Source organism: Sminthopsis crassicaudata, chromosome 5 (assembly GCF_048593235.1).
Source record: "Sminthopsis crassicaudata isolate SCR6 chromosome 5, ASM4859323v1, whole genome shotgun sequence".
Lineage (NCBI taxonomy): Eukaryota > Metazoa > Chordata > Mammalia > Dasyuromorphia > Dasyuridae > Sminthopsis > Sminthopsis crassicaudata.
This window is the reverse complement of record NC_133621.1, coordinates 52,022,888-52,047,790: the sequence shown is the minus strand read 5'-3', so window position 1 is coordinate 52,047,790 and position 24,903 is coordinate 52,022,888. Positions and strand designations below refer to the sequence as shown.

The 24,903-nt window shown below is 33.7% G+C and overlaps 1 protein-coding gene across 2 annotated transcripts in view; it reads right to left on the bottom strand.

The window, feature by feature from the left end:
* PTER (phosphotriesterase related) overlaps positions 1–24,903 on the bottom strand; it is a 101,647-nt gene that overhangs the window by 11,230 nt on the left and 65,514 nt on the right. For both annotated transcript variants that reach the window (XM_074266673.1, XM_074266674.1), the window contains exon 4: positions 606–746. In XM_074266673.1, the coding sequence (XP_074122774.1) occupies positions 606–746 (141 nt within the window). The remainder of the gene's footprint in view (positions 1–605; positions 747–24,903) is intronic.

The window sequence follows — 24,903 nt, the reverse complement described above, 5'->3', positions numbered from 1 at the left end:
AATAGTTTTGTGTTTTAGTATGGGTAGTTCTGGATAATGGACAATGCTTTAGTAACCAATGAAGTGAACCAAGTCTGTGTCCTTGCTCCCATCTTTTTTAGCATGATGTAGACAACATTGTCAGATGTCTTCAACGATTACAAAAAATAGCATCAAGGTCAGTGCCTGCGCTGATATTATATTACTTAACTTGAAAATGCTACAGGCTAAGATTAATTTTAAGAAATAATTTTGACAGAAGAGAATCTTATTTCTTTCATTGTATGGAGACCTTTCAGCCTAAAATCCCCATCCACCAATACAAATAAGCTACTCTTCTTTAACTTGTAAGGCTTAGTGAGTTGACTGGTGGCAATGAGAGGCTGGGTAATTTGTCCCCAGTTACTATAGGTGTCAGAGGCCAAATTTAAACTAAAGTCTTCTTGACTCCAATTCACTATCACATGCTGCCTCTCTTATAAAGCACTAGAAAAATTGTTCTTCTCTGAAAGTTGATGGCTCGATATGTCTATTCTTTGATGAACCTGGATCCCATAATGAAATATATGCAATAATTAAAAGAACTTAGCAAATGAGATAGTAATGATTGATTATACTTTGTTTACCTTCTTATTCGTTTGTTGTCATCAGGCATATCGATTTCTGGATGCAGTTGGTAGTTGAGCAGGACTGTGCCGAAGAGATCGTACTCTAAATAACATCCAAGTTGGGCGAATTCTAATAGCTCTTTTTTATCAAATATTGTCCTAAAGATAATGAGATAGAAATGTTATTTTTTCAAGCCTTTCCCCCCATTATATATATTTGCATATATATGTATATATGTATATGTATATATATATATATATATGTAGGATCCCTTTAAAAACTTCTATAAGAAATTATGAACTCTAAAAAAATTTAGGCTATTAGCTAGCCAACAAACATTTACCAAGCACCTACTATGTTCCAGCCACTGTGCAACATACTGCAGGTACAAAGAGAGGCAAAAACCAAACCAAACCAAACCCAGGCTTTGCTCTCAAGGAACTTACAGTCTAATGGGGAAGATGATATAAAGGCAACTATGGTGCAAAGAAGCCACAACCCGGATAAACTGGAGAAAATCAACAAAAGAAAGGCATTAAAGTTAAGGGGGATTAGGAAAGACTTTTTGTGTAAAATGAGATTTTAACAGGAATTTCAAGGAATCCAGTGAACTAAGAAGGCTGATAGGAAGAGAGAGAGAGAATTCTAGGAATGGAATACAGTCAGAGAAAATGAAGGGTCTTGTGAGAGGACTGGTGGATCACAGAGCAAGTGAAGGTGAGTAAAGGAATAAGAAAACTGGAAAGGGAGGAGGGCAGCATGTTAGGAAGGCCCTTTTTTATTTGCCAAATAGGATTTTGTATTTGTTACTAGAGGCAAAGAGCCACTGGTCTTTATTTAAATAACAGAGTTGTCTATTTTAGGAAGATCACTTTAACAGCTGAATAAAGGATAGACTGGGATGGGGAGAGACTAGAGTATACAAGATGTATTGTAAAGGATAGGACTTGGCAATATATTAGATACTGGAAGATGAGAAAGAATTGAAGTTGTGAGTCTGGGTGACTGGGAAGATATTCGTGCCCTCAACAATTAACAGGATTTTAGATAACGAGCTTACTTTAGGGCACATGTCATTTAACATGTTGATGGAACATCCATCTCAGTGTCTAATAGTCAGCTGGAGATGTGAGTCAGGAGAGATGTTAGGATTGAATAAGTAAATCTGGATCAACAACATAGAGATGATATTAGAATTCATGAGAGCTGATAAGATCACTAAGTGCAAAAATATAAAGGGAGAAGGGAAGAGGACCCAGGAACAAGCTTTGGGGGGCACCCACCATTAGCATACTTGACCTAGAAAAGACAGCTGAGTGGCTTGTAACTTGTGAGCCAGAGCTATAGAAGGCATAAATATAGAAAAAAAAAAGATATTGATGGACATAAGAACTCACCTCCCCCTCTCAAAGTTACTTTTTTTTTTAAAATCAAAGTGGGGAACATAGGAAACTACATGTTTATTATAATGTTCAAAGCATTTAAGTCTTGTTCTGAATTGTTTTCACCATGCTCCATGCTGTTTAATATTATCAATAATGGCAACTATTCATCTTTTGATATTTTTTCTCTTTGCATAATATGTCACTCATATCTAGGATCCTTCCCCCCCCCTTCACCTTTTAGAATCTTTAGCTTCCTTCATTCATCAACTCCAAGGCCATCTTTTATAGCAAACCTTTTTTTGATTTCCTCTAGATGTCAATTCTCTCTCCATGCTAAAACTGACCTGTATTTGTCTTTTTAAATGTTGTACTATCTTGTAGGATATAATATTCTTGATAACAGGGACTAGTTTGTATTTTAATTTGTATTTCCAGAATCTAGCAGAGTATCTTATATATAGTATGCACTTCCTAATTATTTATTGAACAAAAAGCAATTATATCAAAACCCATGAAAAGGGCAGAGAAGATACACATGCATTTCTAAGCTCCCTTCTTCCCTCAATACCAACTAGTTAAATCAGCCTCAAAAATAACGCTGGACTGATAAAAACCACAAGAATTAGAAGCATAATTTACCAGCTGAAGAGAATCTGGAATTTTGACAGAAAAGGTCAGTTCCAAGGGGAGGGAAAAAAAAGACCGGCACAGACAGGGTTGGACTAGGGGCTAGCACATTGTGCCAAATGGGCTGGGGAGAACTCTGGGATCAGAGAAGCCACTGAGATAGAGGAATCTGGCATAGGCTGATAGCTCTACTCTGCTTATAAAGCAGCAGATCAGAAGAGAAATCAAAGCCACTTTAAAATAAAAAGCCAGAAAATATAATCACCCCAAAATGGAAGATACCTAACACTGATCTTGGCATGGCTGTGCAGCCGCCTTCTGCTGTCCAGGGCTTTTCCTTGGACCAGTTAAGAAACTGAACAGCGGTGGGGACACAGCCCGGGCCAGCCTCTAATCCACATAGTGCAGGGATCAGCCTGAGGTAGTGGAATTCTCCCAGTAGCAAAACTGCTTAAATAGTCCCATTTCAGAAAAAGAAATAGAACAAGCTATTAATCAACTCCCCAGGAAAAAATCCCCAGGACCAGATGGATTTACATGTGAATTCTACCAAACATTTAAAGAACAATTAGCCCCAATGTTATATAAACTATTTGAAAAAGTAGGGGATGAAGGAGTCCTACCAAACTCCTTTTATGACACAGACATGGTAACTGATACCTAAACCAGGTAGGATGAAAACTGAAAAATAAAACTATAGATCAATCACTTTAATGAATATTGATGCTAAAATATTAAATAAGATATTAGCAAAAACACTTCAGAAAATCATCCCCAGGACAATACATTATGATCAAGTAGGATTTATATCAGGAATTCAGGGCTGGTTTAATATTGGGAAAACTATTAGTATAATTGACCATATTAATAATCAAATTAACAAAAACCATATGATCATCTCAATAGATGCAGAAAAAACATTTGATAAAATCCAACATCCATTCCTACTAAAAACACTTGAGAGTATAGGAATAAATGGACTATTCCTTAGAATAATCAGGAGCATATATTTAAGACCGTCAGTAAGCATAATATGTAATGGAGATAAACTGGAACCTTTCCCAGTAAGATCAGGAGTGAAACAAGGTTGCCACTATCACCATTACTATTCAATATTGTATTAGAAATGCTAGCCTCAGCAATAAGACTTAAGAAATAGATTAAAGGAATAATAATAGGTAATGAGGAAATCAAACTATCACTCTTTGCAAATGATATGATGGTATACTTAGAGAATCCCAGAGATTCTAATAAAAAAGTTATTAGAAATAATTCACAACTTTACCAAAGTTGCAGGATACAAAATAAATCCACATAAAGCCTCAGCATTTTTATACATCACCAACAAAATGCAACAGCAAGAGATACAAAGAGAAATTCCTTTCAAAACAACTGTCAAGAGTATAAAATATTTGGGAATCCATCTACCAAAGAAAAGTCAGGAATTATATGAGCAAAATTACAAAACACTTGCCACAAAAATAAAGTCAGATTTAAATAATTGGAAAGACATTCAGTGCTCTTGGATAGGCCGAGCAAATATAATAAAGATGACAGTACTCCCCAAACTAATCTATTTATTTAGCTATACCAATCAGATTCCAAGAAACTATTTTAATGAAATAGAAAAAATAACAACAAAAGAATAAAAGGTCAAGAATTTGAAGGGAATTAATGAAAAAAAAAGTCAGATGAAGGTGGTCTAGCTGTAACTGATCTAAAGCTATATTATAAAGCAGTGATGATCAAAACCATTTGGTATATTGGCTAAGAAATAGACCAGTCGATCAGTGGAACAGATTAGGTACACAGGACAAAATAGGGTACAACTATAGCAATCTAGTATTTGACAAACTCAAAGATACCAATATTTGGGATAAGAATTCATTATTTGAAAAAAACTATTGGAAAAACTGGAAATTAGTATGGCAGAAATTAGATAAGGACCCACACTTAACACCATATATCAAGATAAAATCAAAATGTGTCCATGATTTAGGCATAAAGAATGAGATCTTAAATAGATTAGAGGAACAGAGGATAGTCTACCTCTCAGACCTGTGGAGGAGGAAGGAATTTATAACCAAAGGAGAACTAGAGATCATTATTGATCACAAAATAGAAGATTTTGATTACATCAAATTAAAAAGCTTTTGTACAAACAAAACTAATGCAAACAAGATTAGAAGGGAAGTAACAAATTGGGAAAATATTTTTACAGTTAAAGGTTCTGATAAAGGCCTCATTTCCAAAATATATAGAGAACTTACTCTAATTTATAATAAATCAAACCATTCTCCAATTGATAAATGGTCAAAGGATATGAACAGACAATTTTCAGATGATGAAATTGAAACTATATCCACTCATATGAAAGAGTGTTCCAAATCACTACTGATCAGAGAAATGCAAATTAAGATAACTCTGAGATACCACTACATACCTGTCAGATTGGCTAAGATGACAGGAACAAATAATGATGAAGGTTGGAGGGGATGGGGGAAAACTGGGACACTGATGCATTGTTGGTGGAGTTGTGAAAGAATCCAACCATTCTGGAGAGCAATTTGGAACTATGCCCCAAAAGTTATCAAACTATGCATACCCTTTGATCCACCAGTGCTGCTACTGGGCTTATATCCCAAAGAAATACTAAAAATGGGAAAGGGACCTGTGTGTGCCAAAATGTTTGTGGCAGCTCTTTTTGTAGTGGCTAGAAACTGGAAAATGAATGGATGTTCATCAATTGGAGAATGGCTGGGTAAATTATGGTATATGAATGTTATGGAATTTTATTGCGCTGTAAGAAATGACCAGCAGAATGAATACAAAGAGGTTTAGAGAGACTTACATCAACTGAAATGAGCATAACCAGGAGATCACTATATACTTCAACAATGATACTGTATGAAGATACATTCTGATTGAAGTGGATATCTTCAACATAGAGAAGATCCAATTCAGTTCCAGATGATCAATGATGGTCAGAAACAGCTATACCCAGAGAAGGAACACTGGGAAGTAAATGTAAACTGTTAGCACTACTGTCTTTCTACCCAGGTTACTTATACCTTCGGAATCCAATTCTTACCGTGCAACAAGAAAATTGGTTTTACACACATATATTGTATCTAGCTTATACTGTAACACATTTAATATGTATGGGATTGCCTGTCATCTAGGGAAGGGAGTAGAGGGAGGGAGGGGAAAATTTGGAAAAATAATACAAGGGATAATGTTGTAAAAAAAATTACTCATGCATATGTACTGTCAAAAAATTATAATTATAAAATTAATAAAAAAACTTAAAAAAACCATGAAAAAGAACAAGAAATACTTTAGATTTAAAAAAAAAAGAATAGAGAAGGGAAAGATCTGAATGAAATATAAACTTACAAATTTGCTTTTCGATGTTAAAGGACTATACTTGCTTGTGGAATGGAAGAGTGAAAAACTTTATTAGAATATAACCCAACAATTTGTTGCCTACAAGATATATATTTAAAACATAAGCATGTATACATATATGTGTACATATATATGTATATATATGCATATATATATACATTAATATACACATATTTAAAATATATTATGTTTTAGAACAATTTAAAAGGAGACATAATCAGTTCTGGATAAATATACCATAAAAATATGAAAAAAAGTGTTGGAAATTCTCATTGTAGGAATGTCCATCACCAATGCAGATCTTTTGCCTTTGTATGTTCAATAAAACCCACTCTAACAATTCTTTCCCTAGTCTCTTCCATTTATATGAAACTTTTTTTTCTTCTAGTTTTGGTTATAACAAGAGTGTCAGTATTAACCTAGCTCTTCCTGCTTTATCTGTTGGTTCTTAATTAGTTTGCTCTAAATAGAATAGTCTTTAAGAATATGGAGTCATTGGCACATCATGGAGAAACATTGGAATATACCTCAAAATTATTCATTATAACCAAGTTAAATGGATTCAAAGGATGAATGTTCAATTCAATACTAGGAAAACAATTAGGATATTTAATTATGTTAGTAATAAAAACACACTGTACTCAATGATATCAAAAGATGCATGAGTGGCCACAATTTCCTTAATTTTTATGAAAAATATTAGCAACTCTGAAAATAGAAGGGCTTTTTATTAATAAGATCAAAAATCAAAAATTTGTATTATTTGCAATGAAAAGCATTGATAACTTTTCTAATAAATTATAGACAAAGCAAGAATGATCCTTATGTAGACTATTATTTGACATGGTGTAAGTAACACTAAATCTATCAATGAGAAAGAAAAAATAAAATGAGCAAATGAATTTTGATAGAGAGGAAAGAGAATTATGGTCACAAGTAGATAACATACTTGGAACCCCATTCTCCAAAATCAGTGAAAAATATAATTAAGACAATTTAGCATAGCATCAAGATACAAATGAAAAGCACAAAATCATTATCTTTTCTTGGTATTACTGACAAAAGCCAAGAGGACAAGATAGAAAAATTCTAGTTAAAATACTTATGTCTCAGATTTAGCCTATGGAGACACCCACCCACATAGAGAGTGTGAGTGAGTGTGTGTGTGTGTGTGTGTGTGTGTGTGTGTGTGTGTGTGTATGTGTGTGTGTGTGTGTGTGTGTGTATGAATCATATATCAATATATGGAAAAAATAGATCAATGAATTAGAATATTAACAAATTTTAAAAATCAATTAAATGAAGAATTAATTGAATCAGAGAATAGATTAAACAAAATTTACTCTGCTATCTAGGGCCTCTTTTTTCAGTTAGAATTAATTATTCCAACTTAAAAGTCTGATAGAATTTAATAGGAATCATTTGTCAGTCACCTGATTATTATATATTTTATTTATATTTCCAATTTTATTAGCATACAATTGGGGAAAATATTTCCAAATACTTCAGCTTATTTCCTTTTTATGTTCTCTCTCTTTTTTTTGAAACTTCTAATTTAGGTTTTCTTCCTTTAAAAAATCAAGTTAGCTAATGAGAAATCAATTCAATTTATTTTAGATTAGCTCTTAATTTTATTTATTAATACATTGGTATTTTATTTTAATCTCTTTTTTTGATTTAATTGGATTTTTCTTTATTTAACTGGTTTTAAAATATTTGTTAGGACTTTTTATGTTATAATTGGACTCTACTCTCAGGATGGAGGAGCACTGTTTGAAGCCCCAGATTTTTCTCACAGTTGCTTACAGAGCTACTTTTCAGGGCCTGTAAGTTTTCAATTCTTCCAAAGTGGTATGATCTAAGGGGTGCTGCAGTCACTCACTGCTATTCTGATCTGTTCTCTAGTCTGTGATCAATACAAATATTTAGAAACATAAATTTTCCTTTACAGATTGCTTTGGCTGTATCCTTTAAAGTTTTGTTGCCTTATTGCTTTAATGAAATTATTTTTATGATTTGTTCTTTGGCACTCATTCTGTAGGATTGAATTTAGTATATAATCAATTTTAATAGTTTCATTAGCAGTCCTTTGTTAAACATAATCTTTATCACATTGTAGTCTGTAAAAATATTTAATATTTTTACAGGCCCTTAACAAGAGTTGCTAGGAATTTCCCCCTCTCAGAGTCTTCTAAATCTAACAAAAATGGTTTTAAAAGGAAAAGGAATAAGGAAGGAGAAATCTGACTATGTAGCTCCATCAAACTATGTACCATATGGTGAAGTGATAGTGTAGGAAGAACAGTAGTAGAGGTGCTCAGATGTTCACATGAAACAAAACACAAGAAACTAACCAGTGATTAAATCCATACTAAGGTATATGTATGTGTGTATGTAGGAAAGCATATATATGTATATATACATATATATATATATATATATATATATGGAAATATAAAAAATATGGGGAACAAGCAATATTGTTTGACAGCAAACTTGTCTTAAATAATCTAATGTGGAAAAATAAAGAAACCATCAAAAAAGTTAGAGTTAAAAACAATATCTACAGAAAATGGAAACAATGAGAGGAAATGGAGGAGGAATATTAAAAGCATGAGTTGGTTCTTTGAGAAAAATATTAGATGCAACTATGTAGAATGAGCTAAAGCTATTGAGGCAAGTTAAGAAAAATTTTAAAAAATTAAATTCAGAAAAAAACAGAAAGATCAAAGGAGGGCTAAGATGATGGCTTGAAGGGGTGGGGCAATGATAACTGTCAATAGAGGGAAGGCAGAGCTGCTCAGTTCTTACTATGCTTTCAGCTAAGTAGAATGATTTTAGAATTTCAAAGGACAAGAAAAAATGGCTTATAAGAAGTCGATAACTGAAATAAGGAAATAGAAAAAGAAAAAGAATTCTGTTGAGTTTAATGAATTCAAATTAGGTGAACTATATTCTTAGGAAGCAGAATGATGAAGTGGAAAGTATGTTTAACTTGTAATGTTAAATTTGGAGTCATGAGACTCCATTAGCCAATTTGGATGCCACATTGCCACTTATTACCTGTTTGTTCTTGAAAAAAATCACCTGAGCTCAATTACCTCAAAATGAGTGATGAAGCTAGATGACCTCTAAGTCTCCTTCAGTTCTACATGTATGAGCTTCTATGAATTGAGATCTGTGATTGAAGAATAGATCTCAATGATCTTTGACCACAAAGACTTGAAGAGCTACCACAGGAGTAAAAGTGAAATATTGTCCTATTTTCCCAAGAGGAAGAGAATATGGTCTATAAACTCTGGGTTGATAAGATTGAATTTAAATTTGGCCAAATTACAGATGGTATCATTAAAGAGCTTGTTAGTAAATATCTAGAAAAGGAAGTCATAGCCACAAAGAACTGCCATGACTTTGTGAAAAATTGATGTCAGACTAACTGCATTTCCATTATTGACAGGGTTACTAGATTGGTAGATTGAGAGTTACTATAGATAGATTATCTAGATTTTCTGCAAAATATTCATAGGACAAAAATGTAACAATGATAGATAAATATGGACCAGATAATATTGCAACTGGGTAGATTTGAAATTCAAAGACTCATGTTTAATGTCAAGTTGTAAAGAAGAAATGTCTTATGAATCTGTTCTCAGCTCTTGCTTATTTGAGATTTTTATTAATGATTTGGGTAATGGAGTGTGCTGGGACTGGATAACCACCGCCTGGTGTCAGTCCTTGAAATATGGACAGATATTCTTTGTTTTCTTCTTGCTTCTAATCCAGCCACTGGATTAGAATCCAGCCCCCCTCTTCTTTCTTCTCTCTTCTCTCTCTTTCTCCCCCCTTCCTCCCTTCTTCCTTCTCCCTCTCCTCTCCATCTCCCTCCTTCTTCCTCCTTTTCTCTCTCTCCCTCCCTCCCTCCCTCTCTCTCTCTCTCTCTCTCTCTCTCTCTCTCTCTCTCTCTCTCTCTCTCTCTCTCTGCCCCCCCTCTCTGTTTCTCTCTTTTCCTGATTTTGGGTGAACATATATTCCAGTTTGGGAGCGCCTAGACAATGGTGAATTTGGGAGATGTAGAGGTCCCATATAAGTTTTCAACTTTTTTATAAAGAGGGAGAAAAGGATTCCTATGGCTAAGATTTGAAAGTTGACACAGAGTTTAGCCATAACAATGGTAGCAGCAGTCACAGGAAGTAAAAGATAACTAAAAAGCAATTTTAGAGAGATGTGCCCAGACAGTACTTTTTTGTGAATATTTTAATGTCTAGAGAGGTTTAGGACAGCAGCTGAGTGAAATGACTCAGCAATGGATGTTGGAATGTTAATGGCTAATGATAAAGGAAATTCCTGTAGATAGATATGGAAAAACTGCTACTTAAGTATAGTGACAGCTTCATAGAAAATGAAGAGAGACGTATCAGTTATTCATTTAAGATTGATTATGACTCTTGGAAACCTCCATGAAGGAAGAAGAAAAGATTTCTAGGATCAATAGTCAAACTGTATGTAGCCCTTTGACACGTATATAATCTACAAATGTAACTCACTACCCTTGTATTTTATATTTGAGCTCCTATATGCCAGGGGAAAGTTTGTCCCCAGTTTGGGGTAAAATGTTTTGTCCCAGTCATTCTTGCTATACTTGTAAATCCCTTTTCTTTAAGCTAATTGAGTCTGTATAACTGACTAATAATTGAGGGAGAAGAGCAGTGGAGTGTTAGAAATCATCCTTTTCAGGTTAACCCTAGAACCATTAGAGGACTAATTATCAGCTATATTCTTTGAGGATGTCAAATCAGAGGCATTAATGTAACTTAGAGAAATAGTTTTATAGAGGGCATTACAAATGAATAAAGCATGGATGATGTTTAATCAAAGTTGTATATTAAACAAAATTAAAATGGAAGAGTGTACAACAAAGTTAGGATTAAAAAAAGATCTTGGCAGGCCAGAACTGCAGACCACATTTTTATGTAAAATGAAATTTAATAGAGATATATTTAGGTTAAAAATCAGCTTCAATACTATGAGATGCTCATTCTGAGAACCAAGATGGTGGAATAAGCAGTGAATGGCTATAACTCTCCCATGTTCATTTCTGGGTAACCATAAAATAGTGTCTCAAGACAGATCTTAGAACAGTAGAAGCAGCAAGGAGACAAACTTTTAGCCCAGGGAACTTAGAAGAGCAGCAGGAAAGGTCCCTCTCATGTGGGTAAAGGGGAGATCCAGTCCATAACTGGAAGCTTCCCAATAAGCCAACAGCAAAACCCACCTCAGCAAACCAGCAGGAGATCCTGAGACCCAGTGTGATGGAGTGGGTGAACGCCAATACCAGGAACCCCTCACATGCTTTCGCATGGCTAGGGAAGCCAGTGGAACTACCATGTGCTTTGGTGTAGTCCTAGAGAAAGAGGCATTCTTTAATGGCTAGGCCACCACATGCTTTAGGGAAACCCCAGGCAAACAGACAGCCAGACGGGCAAGTACTTCAGTGTAGCCTCAGGGAAAAACAGAAATACCCTACTGGACTCAGCACATGACAGACACTCGCACTAAGATCCTCTCTCAGCACTAGGTAAGCTTCCAAAACTTTAGGGCCTCCAGGAGCACCCTGCCACTTGCATCCCACCTCTTCAGTGTAACACTAGATATGAGGGTCCCCCATGGGTCTCAGAGCAACATCATTGCATCCAGCACTAGGTACACGGCCAGTGCCTACTGAGACAAGAACCCTGAAACAATAATCCTTCCAGCTTGGGAAGAAATCTCAAATTTAAAAGAAAGGAGAAAGTGCTTTTAAAAAAGGTAAGCAATAACCACCAACAACAAAAATAATCTGACCATGGGAAGTTGTTATGGTAAAAGGGAAAACCAGGACACAAACTCAGAAGAGATGACAATGCCAAAACATCTATAGGCAAAACCTCAAAGAATACTGGGAAGTGATCTCAAATCCAGAAAGAACTCATGAAAGAGCTCAAAAAGGAGATCTAAAATTATATGAGAGGTAGAAGAAAAATAAAGGAAAAATGAAGGTGATGCAAAAGAATTATGAAAAAAAGAAAGACAAAAGCTTGGAAAACTGCTTAAAAAATAGAATTGGCCAAATAGAAAAGGAGATTTTAAAATCCACTGAAGGAAACAATCCCTTAAAGAGTACATTTGGCCAAATGGAAAAGAAAGTACAAAAGCCAATTGAGAAAAGCAATATTTAAAAAGTTAGAATTGAGTGAGTAGAGATTAATCACGAATCAATCAAGCAAATTCAAAAGAATGAAAAAATGGATAAAAATGAAAAAAAATACCTCATGGAGGAAAAAACCCCAACAAACTATTGACATAGAAAACAGATCCAGGAAAGGCAATATCAGAAACATTGAACAACCAGAAAGTCTAATCAAAAGGAAGACTTGGACAGTATCTTTTAAGAAATTAAGGAAAACTGCTCTGATGTTCTGGAACCAGAAGGCAAAATAGGCATTGAATTAGTGGGTTTCACTGATCACTTTAGGAAAGAAATCCCAAAAAATGAAAAAAAAATTAATACAGGTGACCAGAAAGAAACAATTCAAATATCAGAGAGTCACAATCAGGATTGCACAGTATTTGGCAGCTGCAACATTAAAGTATCAGGGGTTATGGAACCTGATATTTGACAAAGAAAAGGAGCTAGGACTACAACCAAGAATCACTTACCTGACAAGATTAATAAAGGTAAAAAATGATCATTCAGTGAAATAGAAGGATTTCAAGCTTTCATAAGGAAAAGACCAGAAGTAATCAAAAAAAATTTGACTTCCAATATCAAGACCCAGGAGAAACAATAAACAAGTAAAAAGGGAAAAGAAAACAGGAGGGATTCCATATTGTTAAACTATTTACATCCCTACAGAAAAAAGATGATACTTGTAATTATTAAAAATTGTATCACTAATAATCCACCTAGAAGGAATATACATTGAGGGTATGGATACAAATTGAATTTGATGAAATGGTATAAAGATTAATAGATGACAAAGAAGAGTATATTGTGGAAGGAAGAATGCTGTCAATTATTTCACATGAAAAGTCACAAAAGACCTATCACCCTGGAGGAGAAGATAGGAGGGTGGGTGAAAAGCATTGCTTGAACTTTACTCTCATCAGTATTGACTCAAAGAGGGAATAATACACATTTTCAGTTGAATCTAGAAATTGATCTTACCTGACTGGGAAGTAGGCGGGAAGATGATTAAATAAAGGGGAGCGGGACTTACAGAAAGGATCAAGTTAAGAGAGGTGGTAGATTGAGGCAAAACATCAGTAATGAGAGAAAGAATGAAATGAGAGAGAGGATAAACGAAGAATAAGATGATTATTACCTAGATAATAATTATAATGATTGAGATGAACTCTTTCACAAATTGGAAGTGGATTAAAAACCAGAACCCTATAATATGTTGATTACAAGAAACACATTTGAAGCTTAGGGAGACACATATACACAGAGAATAAAGGTAAAGAGATGGAGCAGAACCTATATGCTTTAGCTGAAGTTTTAAAAAAGCAGGGAGGACAATCCTGATTGCAAAGTAAGTACAAAAATTGTCCTAATTAAAAGAGATACAAAAGGAAATTACATCTTGTTCAAAGGTACCATAGACAATGAAATATCAATATTAAATATATATGCACCAATTTCTTAATTCTTAAAGAAGTTAAGTGAGTTACAGGAAGAAATAGACAGCAAAAGTATACTAATAGGGAGACTTCAATTTTCTCCTCTGAGAATTTTATAAATTGAACCAAAAGGAAAAGAAATTAAGGAGGCAAATATAATGTTAGAAAAGTTAGATAAATAGATAGATATTAGAGGAAACAGAATGGGAACACAAAGCATATGGTACTTCCACAAAAATAAATCATGTAATGGGGCATAAACATCAAAGTCAAATATAAAAAATCAGAACTATTAAATATATTCTTTAAAATCACAATACAATAAAATTACATTTAATAAAGGTTAGAGGAAAGATAGATTAAAACTTAATTGAAATTAAACAACATAATCCTAAAGAAAAACTGTCTTTTGTCAAAGAACAAATCATAAAAATAATCAATAATCTCATTAAAGAGAATGACAACCATGAAATAACATACCAACATTTATGAGATGCAGCCAAAGCAATACCTAAGGGAAATTTCATTTCTCTAAATTCTTACGTAAATAAAATAGAAAAAAAAGAAAAGATTAATGAATCAAGCATATAACTAAAAAAAAAAAAAAAAACTTGAAAAAGAAAAAGTTAAAAACTCACAATCACTAAATTGGAAATCCTGAACATCAAAGATGAGATAATAATACTGAAAGTAAAAAAAAAAAAAAGGCAAACAAACAATTGAGATCTAGAAGATGATTTAATGGAAAAAAACAAAAACAAAAAACCTTACTGAGATAGATAAGCCATTGGTTAAATTGATTAAAAAAAAAGAAAAGAAAAGAAAAGAAAAAGAAAACTAAATATCCAGCACCAAAAATGAAAAAGGTGAAATTCCCATTAATGAGGAAAAAAATAAAGAAATTAAATTAGAAAATATTTTACCTAATTATATTCTAATAAATCTGACAATAGCCATCATTCTAATTTAGGCCTTCATTGCTTATGACCACAACCTATTAAATGATCTTCTGATGAACCTGAGAATATAAATTTCTTGGAGAGAAATTTTCAATTCGAATTTTTAAAAAAGCTGGAAAGGAATTTGGGGGAAAATTTAGGACAACAATTTGCATTATATTCCACAACGTAATTCCAAACTCACAAATGGTCTAAATATTTAAAAATTACAATATAAAAAAAATAAAGAAAAAACAAAGTAAAAAGTGTTACAGCCATGGTCAGGGAAAGAATTAAAAATACAGTAAGAATATAGGAAGTTATAAAAGAAAACAGATATTTTCAATTGAAAATAATTAAAGATTTTACAAAAATAAAATCAAAATTAGAATGAATAATAATAATGAGATTGGTTTAAAATTATGTGATCCATTAGTTAATTGATATGAGGAACTCATGAATGAAGAAACTGCTTATCAGTGCCATTTCCTGTAATAAGAAGATAAGAATTGATGGAATTAGATTAGACAAAATAATAGTATTAAGAAATAAAGAAGAGTGAGTTGAGGGAAATTCAACACTTGAAAGTTTAAAGACTTAGAGATATAAAGAGTAATGATAATGAAAAGTCTACAAAAACTATCTAAGAAAAAAATAGGAAGAAAAAATAATGTGCCCCATTTTACACCATTCAGGGTAGGGTTAAGAGTAAGGAAATGATTGAGATCCAAATTTTGCCACTAGCAGCACTGGAAATTGAACTCCATCCCCATTGTCTTCTGCTTTAACCACGGTAATATCTTATTACCATGGCAGCTCCAGGATGCAAGGATTAATGTAGTATTAGATTTCTACATAGCACAGTGGGGAATTATGCTTCCAAGAGGTCAGAAATATCTTCAAAAGAATATCCTAAAAACTATAGGACTATAATTATTCAATAATCCTTCTGACACAAAGGGATTAGATTGGATGATTTCCTGGGATACTTTTTAGGCTCTGACTTTGCTTTTATCCTGATTAGTCATTTCTGAAGAAGGACTGAATCTTCCTCTTTCCCTATTCCCTAATCAAACATAGCACATACTGTGGCTTAAAAAAAGTCTTTGAGCCTGGGAAAAAATTGAAAAAAAAATCTTCCCTTGGATATAAAATGTAGATTAGTCCTGGACCCATTTTTAATTAATGTCATTCTCTCTTGTGTTTCACACCATTAACTCAGGATCAGAAATATAGCTGGAAGAGATCTTACAGCTATTCTAGTCCAACCCTTTCATTTTACAAATATGGAAACTGAGGTTCAGTGGCTTGTCTACACGTAATAAATTGCAGATCTGGGATATAAATGCAGGTTCTTTGATTCCAAATTCAACCTTTCTTTTATCACATTACACTATCTTAAGAGAAGCAGCATAAAATATACAGGATATCCAGAAGTCTCAGTACAGTTTTAAGCTGTAATTGCTTTTTAAAAATTTATTTATTAAGTGGTTTAAAACTGCCATGAACTTTTGGGACACCTCATATTATTAAGGAAGTGTAGGACCAAAAAAGAACACAGTAAGCATGAACTAAATGATGGTCAATCTGGGGGCTTCACTGGTAGTTATTCAATAACCTGAAAAGATGCAGAAGACTCTCCAGTAGACTGGATGGATCCCTCTCACTTAGGAAAGAATTTGAACAAGAGTTAAATAGGATGAAGTCATTATGAATATGTTGTAATCTGCAGCGGAGGATTACCTACATAGATGTGATCACAAAGAAAGTAAGCTGTCCTGATGTGCACAGGTCTCTTGATGGGAAAATGGAAGTGTGGTTAAGGAAATGCAAAAAGAAGAGAGAGAGAGAGAGAGAGAGAGAGAGAGAGAGAGAGAGAGAGAGAGAGAGAGAGAGAGAGAGAGAGAGAGAGAGAGAGAGAGATTCTTGAGTATATTTTCCTTCCTGGAAGATTTTCCCATAATACTGTTATGAAAACTAAGACATTTTCTTTTCTTGCACCAAACAAGAGCACCCCATAAAAATAGATGCCTATAAGTCCTTAATTATTAATTTCAAGATCTAAGAGCATAGCTGTTCATCTACAAAGGAATGAAGGGAGGGGATTACATCTTTAGATATCAAAACAGCTAGAAAGACCCTAAGGTATTTTTTGGTGGATGGCATTAGGGAGGCAACTGAGATGAGCACATATATACGTATGGGGCCTCTTCATAATATTTGCCAAACTGTGCTATGATATATTGAACTCACTTTATTTTAGTTCCACAAACATTTCTGAAACAATTGTCATGCCCCAAGCAGAATGGATGGGGAACTAGTCTTGAAGTCAGACGCATCTGGGTTCAAGTTCAGAATCTATTCATTATGGATTTTGTAACCTCAGAGAGACATTTGAGCTCTAAGCAACTCCCTAAGAGTGTTGCAGAGTAGTTGCAATCTTATATTTCCTAATCTGAAATTTCTTAGTGAAATTACAGGTTCAGATTGTTCCATTTCTTCACTCTCCACCCCATACATTAGCAAGTCCCAAGAACTATTTTAGGGGAAAAAGATATAAAAAATAAAAATACAATATCCCTTCCCTCAAGGAGCTTACATTCTACTGGAGGGACATAATAAGTACAAAATATATTCAAAGTAAATATGAGTAATTCTTTTTTTGCAGAAGAGGACCCAATTAAGCTTTAGTAAAGATCTTGTATTTGGAGTCTTTGCCTTGAAAAATGATGGGGATTCCAAGGGGCAGTTATGAACATTCTAGACATTCAGCGTATTGGTATATGGGGAACAGCAGGTAGCCAGATTGGCTAGCATAAGGGACTAATGTGTAAGGGAGAATAATATAAAAATATAAAATAAGAAACATAGACTGAAGCCAGATTGCAAAAGACTTTACAAACCAAACAAATTTATATTTTATTCTGGACACAACAGAGAAATACCTCACTCTGGATTTCTGGATATTCTCCATCATTCCTATTCTTCAACCTGTGCTACATGGGTACTCCTATTCCTTCTCCCCTTTCTTTCTCTTATGTGCTGCCTTTCTTATAATCCCAACACTTCGCACAATGCTTGGCACATAAATGCTTAATAAATACATGTTTGTTTGACAGTGGGGGAAGTGATCTAGTTAAATATGTGTTTTAGAAGCATCCAGTTGGCCCAGGATAGATTGGAAAGGGGACAGACTGGAATCAGAGAAATGAAGATAATTATAAGAGAGGTGACTTTGGGAATGGAGACAAGATGGTAGCTGCAAGAGATGCTGCGTATGTACAGTTGGGACAAGTGAGGTGAGTATTTGATTATGAGGAATGAGGAAAATTGAGGAGTTGAGGATGTCAGCTGACAATCTGCAAAGAAAAAAATATAAAAAGGGACAATGACAGAGAAAACCCTAGAACTAAGGGGATAACCTTATACAAAGGGCTTGAATGATGGTGATTCTACAAAGGAGACTGAGAAATAACAGTCAGATGAGTGGGAGAAAAAGTCCAGAGTTTTTTAAGATTATTTTGAACTGCAGCTTCCATGTGGAGCTCTTTATCTGGAAACTTATAAAAACTCTACGGATTTTCTATCAGCCAAGTCTTCAGTTTCTGCTAAGTACAGTTCTATTCCAATTAGAAACAAACTAATAGTGAATGGATGTCAGACATTCTACATTGACATTGTATTGTGTGTGTGTGTGTGTGTGTGTGTGTGTGTGTGTGTGTGTGTGTGTGTGTGTGACTTAGTGATATTGGCTGCTTCCCCATTCATTTAACAAATGTATTATATAAGCCAGGTGGAAGACAGATATATTCAGTGTGTGTATATAAAAGAAATTCTTCCTAGGAACTCATCAGATGGGAGATGTAGAGTATATGTCAATTCAACATTGTTTGGGCCCTGATTGGCTCAGACTAAATATAAATAGCAATTATTTCTGTTTTGGCCAAAACTTACTAGATTGGGCTTTTTTTTGGTTTATTTTTGTTTTGTTTTGTTCTTTACTAGATACAAGATTCCATTCTTTGCTTCATTTTTACCTAGTCTTAACCACTGACTGGATATTGCCTCAGTCAAACTGAAACCTCCTAAAGGTTTCAGTTTAAAAAGACTAAAGTCTTCCACTGAATCCAGAGCCATCCCAGTCATCCTGATCTGTGTCTGGCCACTGGACTCAGATGTCTCTGGAGGAGAAGGTGAGGCAGGTGATCTTGCACAGCCCTCCCCCACTTAAATCCAATTCACTTACTGTCATCTTCCTGATATCATGATCCTCTTCAAGACCCAAGGACAAATAATAGTATCACAAGAAAGTGAGATAAGTACCACATAAATCGAAAAATGAGTGATATATAAATTCAGAAGAAAAAAGTTTACTTTTGGATTTTGAGTAATCAACAGTCTTATTGGAAGAGGTGGAATTTAAGGTGGACCCTGAAGAATAGAGTACATTCAATAGTCAATGACTATAATAATCTACTGTTTGATAAACCCAAAGCCTCCAACTTCTGGAATAAGGACTCAATATTTTACAAAATCTGCTGGGAAAATTACATGACACAAACTAGGTACAGAACAACATCTCACATCCTATACCAAGAGAGGGTCAAAATGGGTTCATGATTTAAACATAAAAAGTGTTATAATAAGCACATTAGGAGAAAAAGATATAATTTACCTTATCATTGAAGAAGAACTAGAAAACATTGTGAAATTCAAAGTGGATAATTTTTGTTACATTAAATAAAAAAGTTTTTGCACAAACAAATCCAATGCAAAAACCGAGAACAATTTTTATAGTCAGTGTTTCTGATAAAAGCTTCATTTCTAAAAAAAATAGAGAATTGAGTCAAGTTTATAAGAATATAAGTCATTCTCCAATTGATAAATGGTCAAAAGATATGAATTGGCAATTCTCAGATGAAGAAATTAAAATTATCTATAGTCATAAGAAAAATGCTCTAGGTCTTTTCTGGTTAGAGAAATGCAAATTAAAACAACTATGAAGTACTATTTCTCACCTATCAGATTGGCTAACATGACAGAAAAAGAAAATGATGAATGTTGGAGTGACCGTGGGAAAACTGGCCCTCTAATGCACTGCTGGTGGAGTTGTGAACTGATTAAACCATTCCAGAAAGCAATTTGGAACTATGTCCAAAGGGCTATAAAACTGCCTACCCTTTGATCAAGTAGTACTACTATATCCCAAAAAATCATAAAAGAGGGAAAAGATTTGCAGCAGCTCTTTTTGTGATGGCAAAGAATTAGAAATTAAGGAGTTGCCTATCAATTATGGAATGGCTGAGCAAGTTATAGTATATGAATGTATTTTTCTATAAGAAATGTTCTATAATCTATTGTTCTATAAGAAATGATGAGCAGGCAGATTTCAGAAAAAACATACTTACATGAACTGATGCTGAATGAAATGGGAAAAACTAGTAGAATATTGTACATAGTAACAGCAAGATTGTGTGATGATCAGTTGTGATAGACTTGGATCTTCTCACAATATGGTGATCTAAGACAATTTTAATAGACTTATGATGGAAAATGCCATTTATACCCAAAGAAAGTACTATGGATACTAAATACAGATCAAATATTTTTCTCACATTTTTGGTTTTTTATTTCTTATGTTTCTCCCTTTTGTTCATGACTAATTTGGAAATATGTTTAAATGATTGTATATGTATAACATATACTGGGATTGCTTGTTGTCTTGGGTAGAAGGGTAGGAAGAGAGAGAGAACAATTTGAAATTCAAAATCTTACAGAAATGAATGTTGAAAACGATCTTTACATGTGATTAGAAAAAATACTATTAAGAAATAAAAAAAAAAATTAACAACAACAAAAAAGGAGAATTGGGTACCTTTCAGTATTCAGAGAGAATAAGGAAGATGCTCCAAGTAGAAGAAATGCTAGAACCTCTACTGGGAAAAATATACATATAGATAGATAGATAGATAGACAGACAGACAGACAGATAGATCTAGAATTTTCATAAAAGGGAAACACAAAAGAGAGAAAAGACCAGAAAGTTGGAAGGAGTCTGACTGGGAGGCTAAGTACTTCATCAAGCAGACAACAGGGAGCTTACTAAAGATCACTAAGTAATACAGTGGTCCCAAAAAAGTGATATTTTAGGGAGTTTTAAAAATATTTCCCTCTTTAAAATGTGATAAAGCCCACAGCTATCACAAGTCTTAAAATTACCATTTTGTGCAACTCTATTTTAGAGATCTTTTTTTTACATTTAAAAAGAAAAATATTTTTATACCTATTGTTTTTACATTGTCACTATTTATAGGTATAACACTCAAATTGAACCTTCCATTTTGTGAAAAAGTTAAGCCAAAACGATCACTATAACCAAAATTGTCTGACTGTATATAGGGCATTCTTCCTGTACAGCCCTCCTCTCTCTGGCTACTTCACTGAAAAAGGATTGAAATGGTTTCATCATTAAGTTCTCTATGATTTAGATTTGCTAGTTATAATTAGAGTGCAGTTTCCTTTAGTGGTCTTTTCATTTGCTTTATTATAAGTAATTGTGTGTATTATCTGTCACTTTATTCTCTACCAGTTTATATAAATCTTCCAGGGAAGGAAAAAGAAAAGGACTGGATTATAATTTATTGGTATAAGAAATTCCTGCTAGGAAAGTTCCTATTTATCTATTGAGAAGGATAGGAAAGAAAGAGGAAAAGGGACTAGATTATAATTTATTGGTATGGAAAATTCCTGTTGGGAAAATTCCTTTCCCAATGTAGGTCAGAACTTTTTGTAAATTGCAATTTAAGAAAGTTGCCTAGAGGACTGAGAGTTTAAATGATTTGTCCAGAGTCTTACAATCAGTATATATCAAAGACAAAATTTGATTCGAGGTGGTCTTGAGTGGTCAAAATTTTACTTTCCACTAAATCATGCCAATAAGCAAATTATCAAATTATCTAGGTTACAGATTCATGGAGGAAATTTCTTTCTAGAAAGAATTCACGCGTCTCAGAGGAATTTGGCTTCAGAAACAAATACATAGGAGTATAAGGAATCCAAAGAAAGGAGCGTGCATCCTCTCAGTGGGATTGCTCTTAGGCATTCATGGCCGTATACGTACAGAAGCCAGGATTTTTAAGGAAAAGAAGTGATTAAGCTGAGGAAGAGGCAATGACTTACTCAGACCTGTAGTTGTAGAAATATGTCTTGGATCATGAAAAGAGTAGTGAATTTGATGTTTAACAAAAACACAAATAAATCACATTTCTTGGCCAGATGCTACACATTAACCAAATATGATTGTTCACAAGAGTAGTTTACATGTCATCCAGTGTATTTCATTATTTATCTTCCTGACAGATGCATTTTGATGGGACCAACATGGGATAACTGAGCATTAGTGTGCAGGCAATTGAATGACTAATTCATGTAATTATTCTTATCAGAAGTCATATAAAAATATGGCTCAAAAGCCCAAGGAAAGAAAATCTCCCTAACTGTGAGTGTTATTCATCAAAGAGAAGCTTTGATAAGAACAGCCATGTGCTTACTGGCTAGATGCTATGTGGTGAGAGTGCTTATTTACTATTTATGGTTATAACTTTATTCGATTTCTGGTGTTTCCCAGAGCAATTTGCTCTATGGAGAAAGAGGTTATATCATTAAGTCATGCGAACTTTCTTGTGATGTGGAATTAGAATTTTGCACCGTAATATTGTCAGACCTTTTTAGGTGAGAAGGACAGGGGCGAGGCAACATCATCTAGATGACTTTCCCCCTAGATCCAATACTGCAAAAATAGTATTTATGGGAATAACTTTCTTTTTACTATATAGTCAAGATTAATCCTAAACAAATTATTATGACAGTTAGAGATCATCTACTACTGCCGGAAAATAATCAAATGAAACATGCAACAGATGATCTAACAAGTCACAGTCATCTATAATTTTAAGGCTCTTCTAATTTGATTGGTACCATTCCATCGTTAATATTATCTCTTCAGTTTTCCCTATTCTTTCAGCTAGAGTATTTTTTACTGTTTTGCTCTAAACAGTTCATAATATAGTTAAGAACTGTAATAAGAGATGCTGCATTTTACTCTGAAAAAATATCCCTTCTTCAAGATGGACATGATGATCTCTGTCATTAAAAATATCTTTTTTTTTAGCATCAATATAAGATTTGTGAATTGTTGTAATCTAGTTAACATCTTAACATTTTTTTCCAGTTGTATGATTTATATTTTTGTTCCACAGCTAATCAATACATGCTCTGTTTATAAGGCACTGGGGTAATTTTATGACAAAGCTCATTGCCATCAGCTGAAGGAAATGGCATCTCAAGCTATTAGTCTATCTTCATAGGGAGGGTACACAGTGATCACTCACCTGGTCTCTTGAGGCTTTTGCTATAACACTGGACAGCTGTCCCTGACTTCTGAACCCTTTTATAAGCTTGAGCTCATCTAACACAGAGTTCTCTTTCATGGGAAATGGAATTTTTGGATGGGAAGCAGGTAGGAATAGAAGCAGGAAGCAATAGAAAAGAAAATTGAGACAAAGCAAAAACTGGATCACAAGGTAAATATCTAGGTAGATAGAACTTATATTTCAATATTATGACTAACATAAAGATTAAAAGACATTTTGACTAAAGCAAAATCTAAAAGGCATTACTATCTATATAAAACAGTTTTTTCAAAAAACTCAATTAAACCTTAAGGCTGTGTTTATACATATAAACTGAAATAGTCACTGTCGAATTCAAATAATTCCTGGCTAGCATAATAAAGTGAGGAGCTTGGAGTCAGAAAGATTCAAGTTCAAATTCTACCTCAGATACTTACTGGTTATGTGATCCTGGTCAAGTTACTTAATTTATCTCAGTTTCCCCATCTCTACAAAGGGAATAATAATAGCATCTTCTTCACTGAGTTATTGTAAGAGAAAAAAATGAAACAACATATGTGTGTGAAACAACATATATATGTGTGTGTGTATATATATATATATAGATATATAGTTTAAACACCATAGAAACTTTAAAGCATTATGCTAGCTTTTATTAATGTTTTCAACATAATTTCCAAATTTCAGTATAATAAGAAAGGATTTGGGTCTATAATAAAATAATGTGATATTTATGTGGTGCTTTAAGATAAATCAAGTACTTTATATAGATTAGATCATTTAGCCTCTTCAAATTACTTTCCTGGATCAGAGGTAAGATTTGAATCTACATCTTTGCAAATTGTCCAAGGCCAACTTCTACCCAAATTGACATCCAAAATTTTACTCTTGATTAAATGATTCTAAGATTTTGGTTATTTTTTTTTAAAAGTAATTATTAAAATGGCTTTCCTCTGTTATTGTTCAGTGGTTTTGGGTTTTCCTTGATCCTATTTGGGGTTTTCTTGGCAAAGCTATTGGAGTGGTCTATATTTCCTTCTGCAGTTCATTCCATATATGATGAAATTGAGGTAAACAAGGTTAAGTGGCTTGCCCCAAATTACATAGCTCATGAAGATGAATCTTCCTGACTCCAGGCTCAGAGCTACTGTACCACCCAGTTTCCCATTAAAATGGCCTACGTCTTTTCACTAAGTACCTTAAAATGAGACAAAGGAACAGTCTGACCCTGGGTCACTCATTTTTGTCAACTTCCTTTTTTTCTTCTATAAAATGAGAGGGGATTGAGATACATGATCTCCAAGGTCTCTTCCAACCTAAAAATTCTATAACTGAGTTCAAAATTTAAAATGCAATGGAAAAGTTCAAGCTAAATCTATAAAATAGAATTCTATTTTGTCCATTAAATAATAATAATAATAACTTTTATACAGTTCTTTATTGCTTAAAATAGTCTTAATCTTTTTTTTTTGAGACATGAACCTCTTAGGCAGTCTGTTGAAGTCCATGGACCCCTACTCAGCATAATATGTTGAAATGCATAAAATAAAATACATAGGATTTACGGAAACCAATTACATGTAAATACAGTCATCAAAATATTGAAAAAAATTAATGGAGCCCAGATTAAGAACCCATTATCCCTCAAAATCATATGAGATAGGGGATGTTATTTTCATCATAACATAATATAATGCAATATTACATAAAAATCTCCTTGAGGAAAGAATAACTTTTGTCTTTGTATCTGTTGCACATACATTGCCCATTGGCAGTTGTCTATTGATTAGAATGAATCTCTACAGGTTGGGAAATTGAGGCACAGAGAGGTTACCTGACTTAAGCAGAGTCACATGAGTAACAAGCATTAGAACTAAAATTCATATT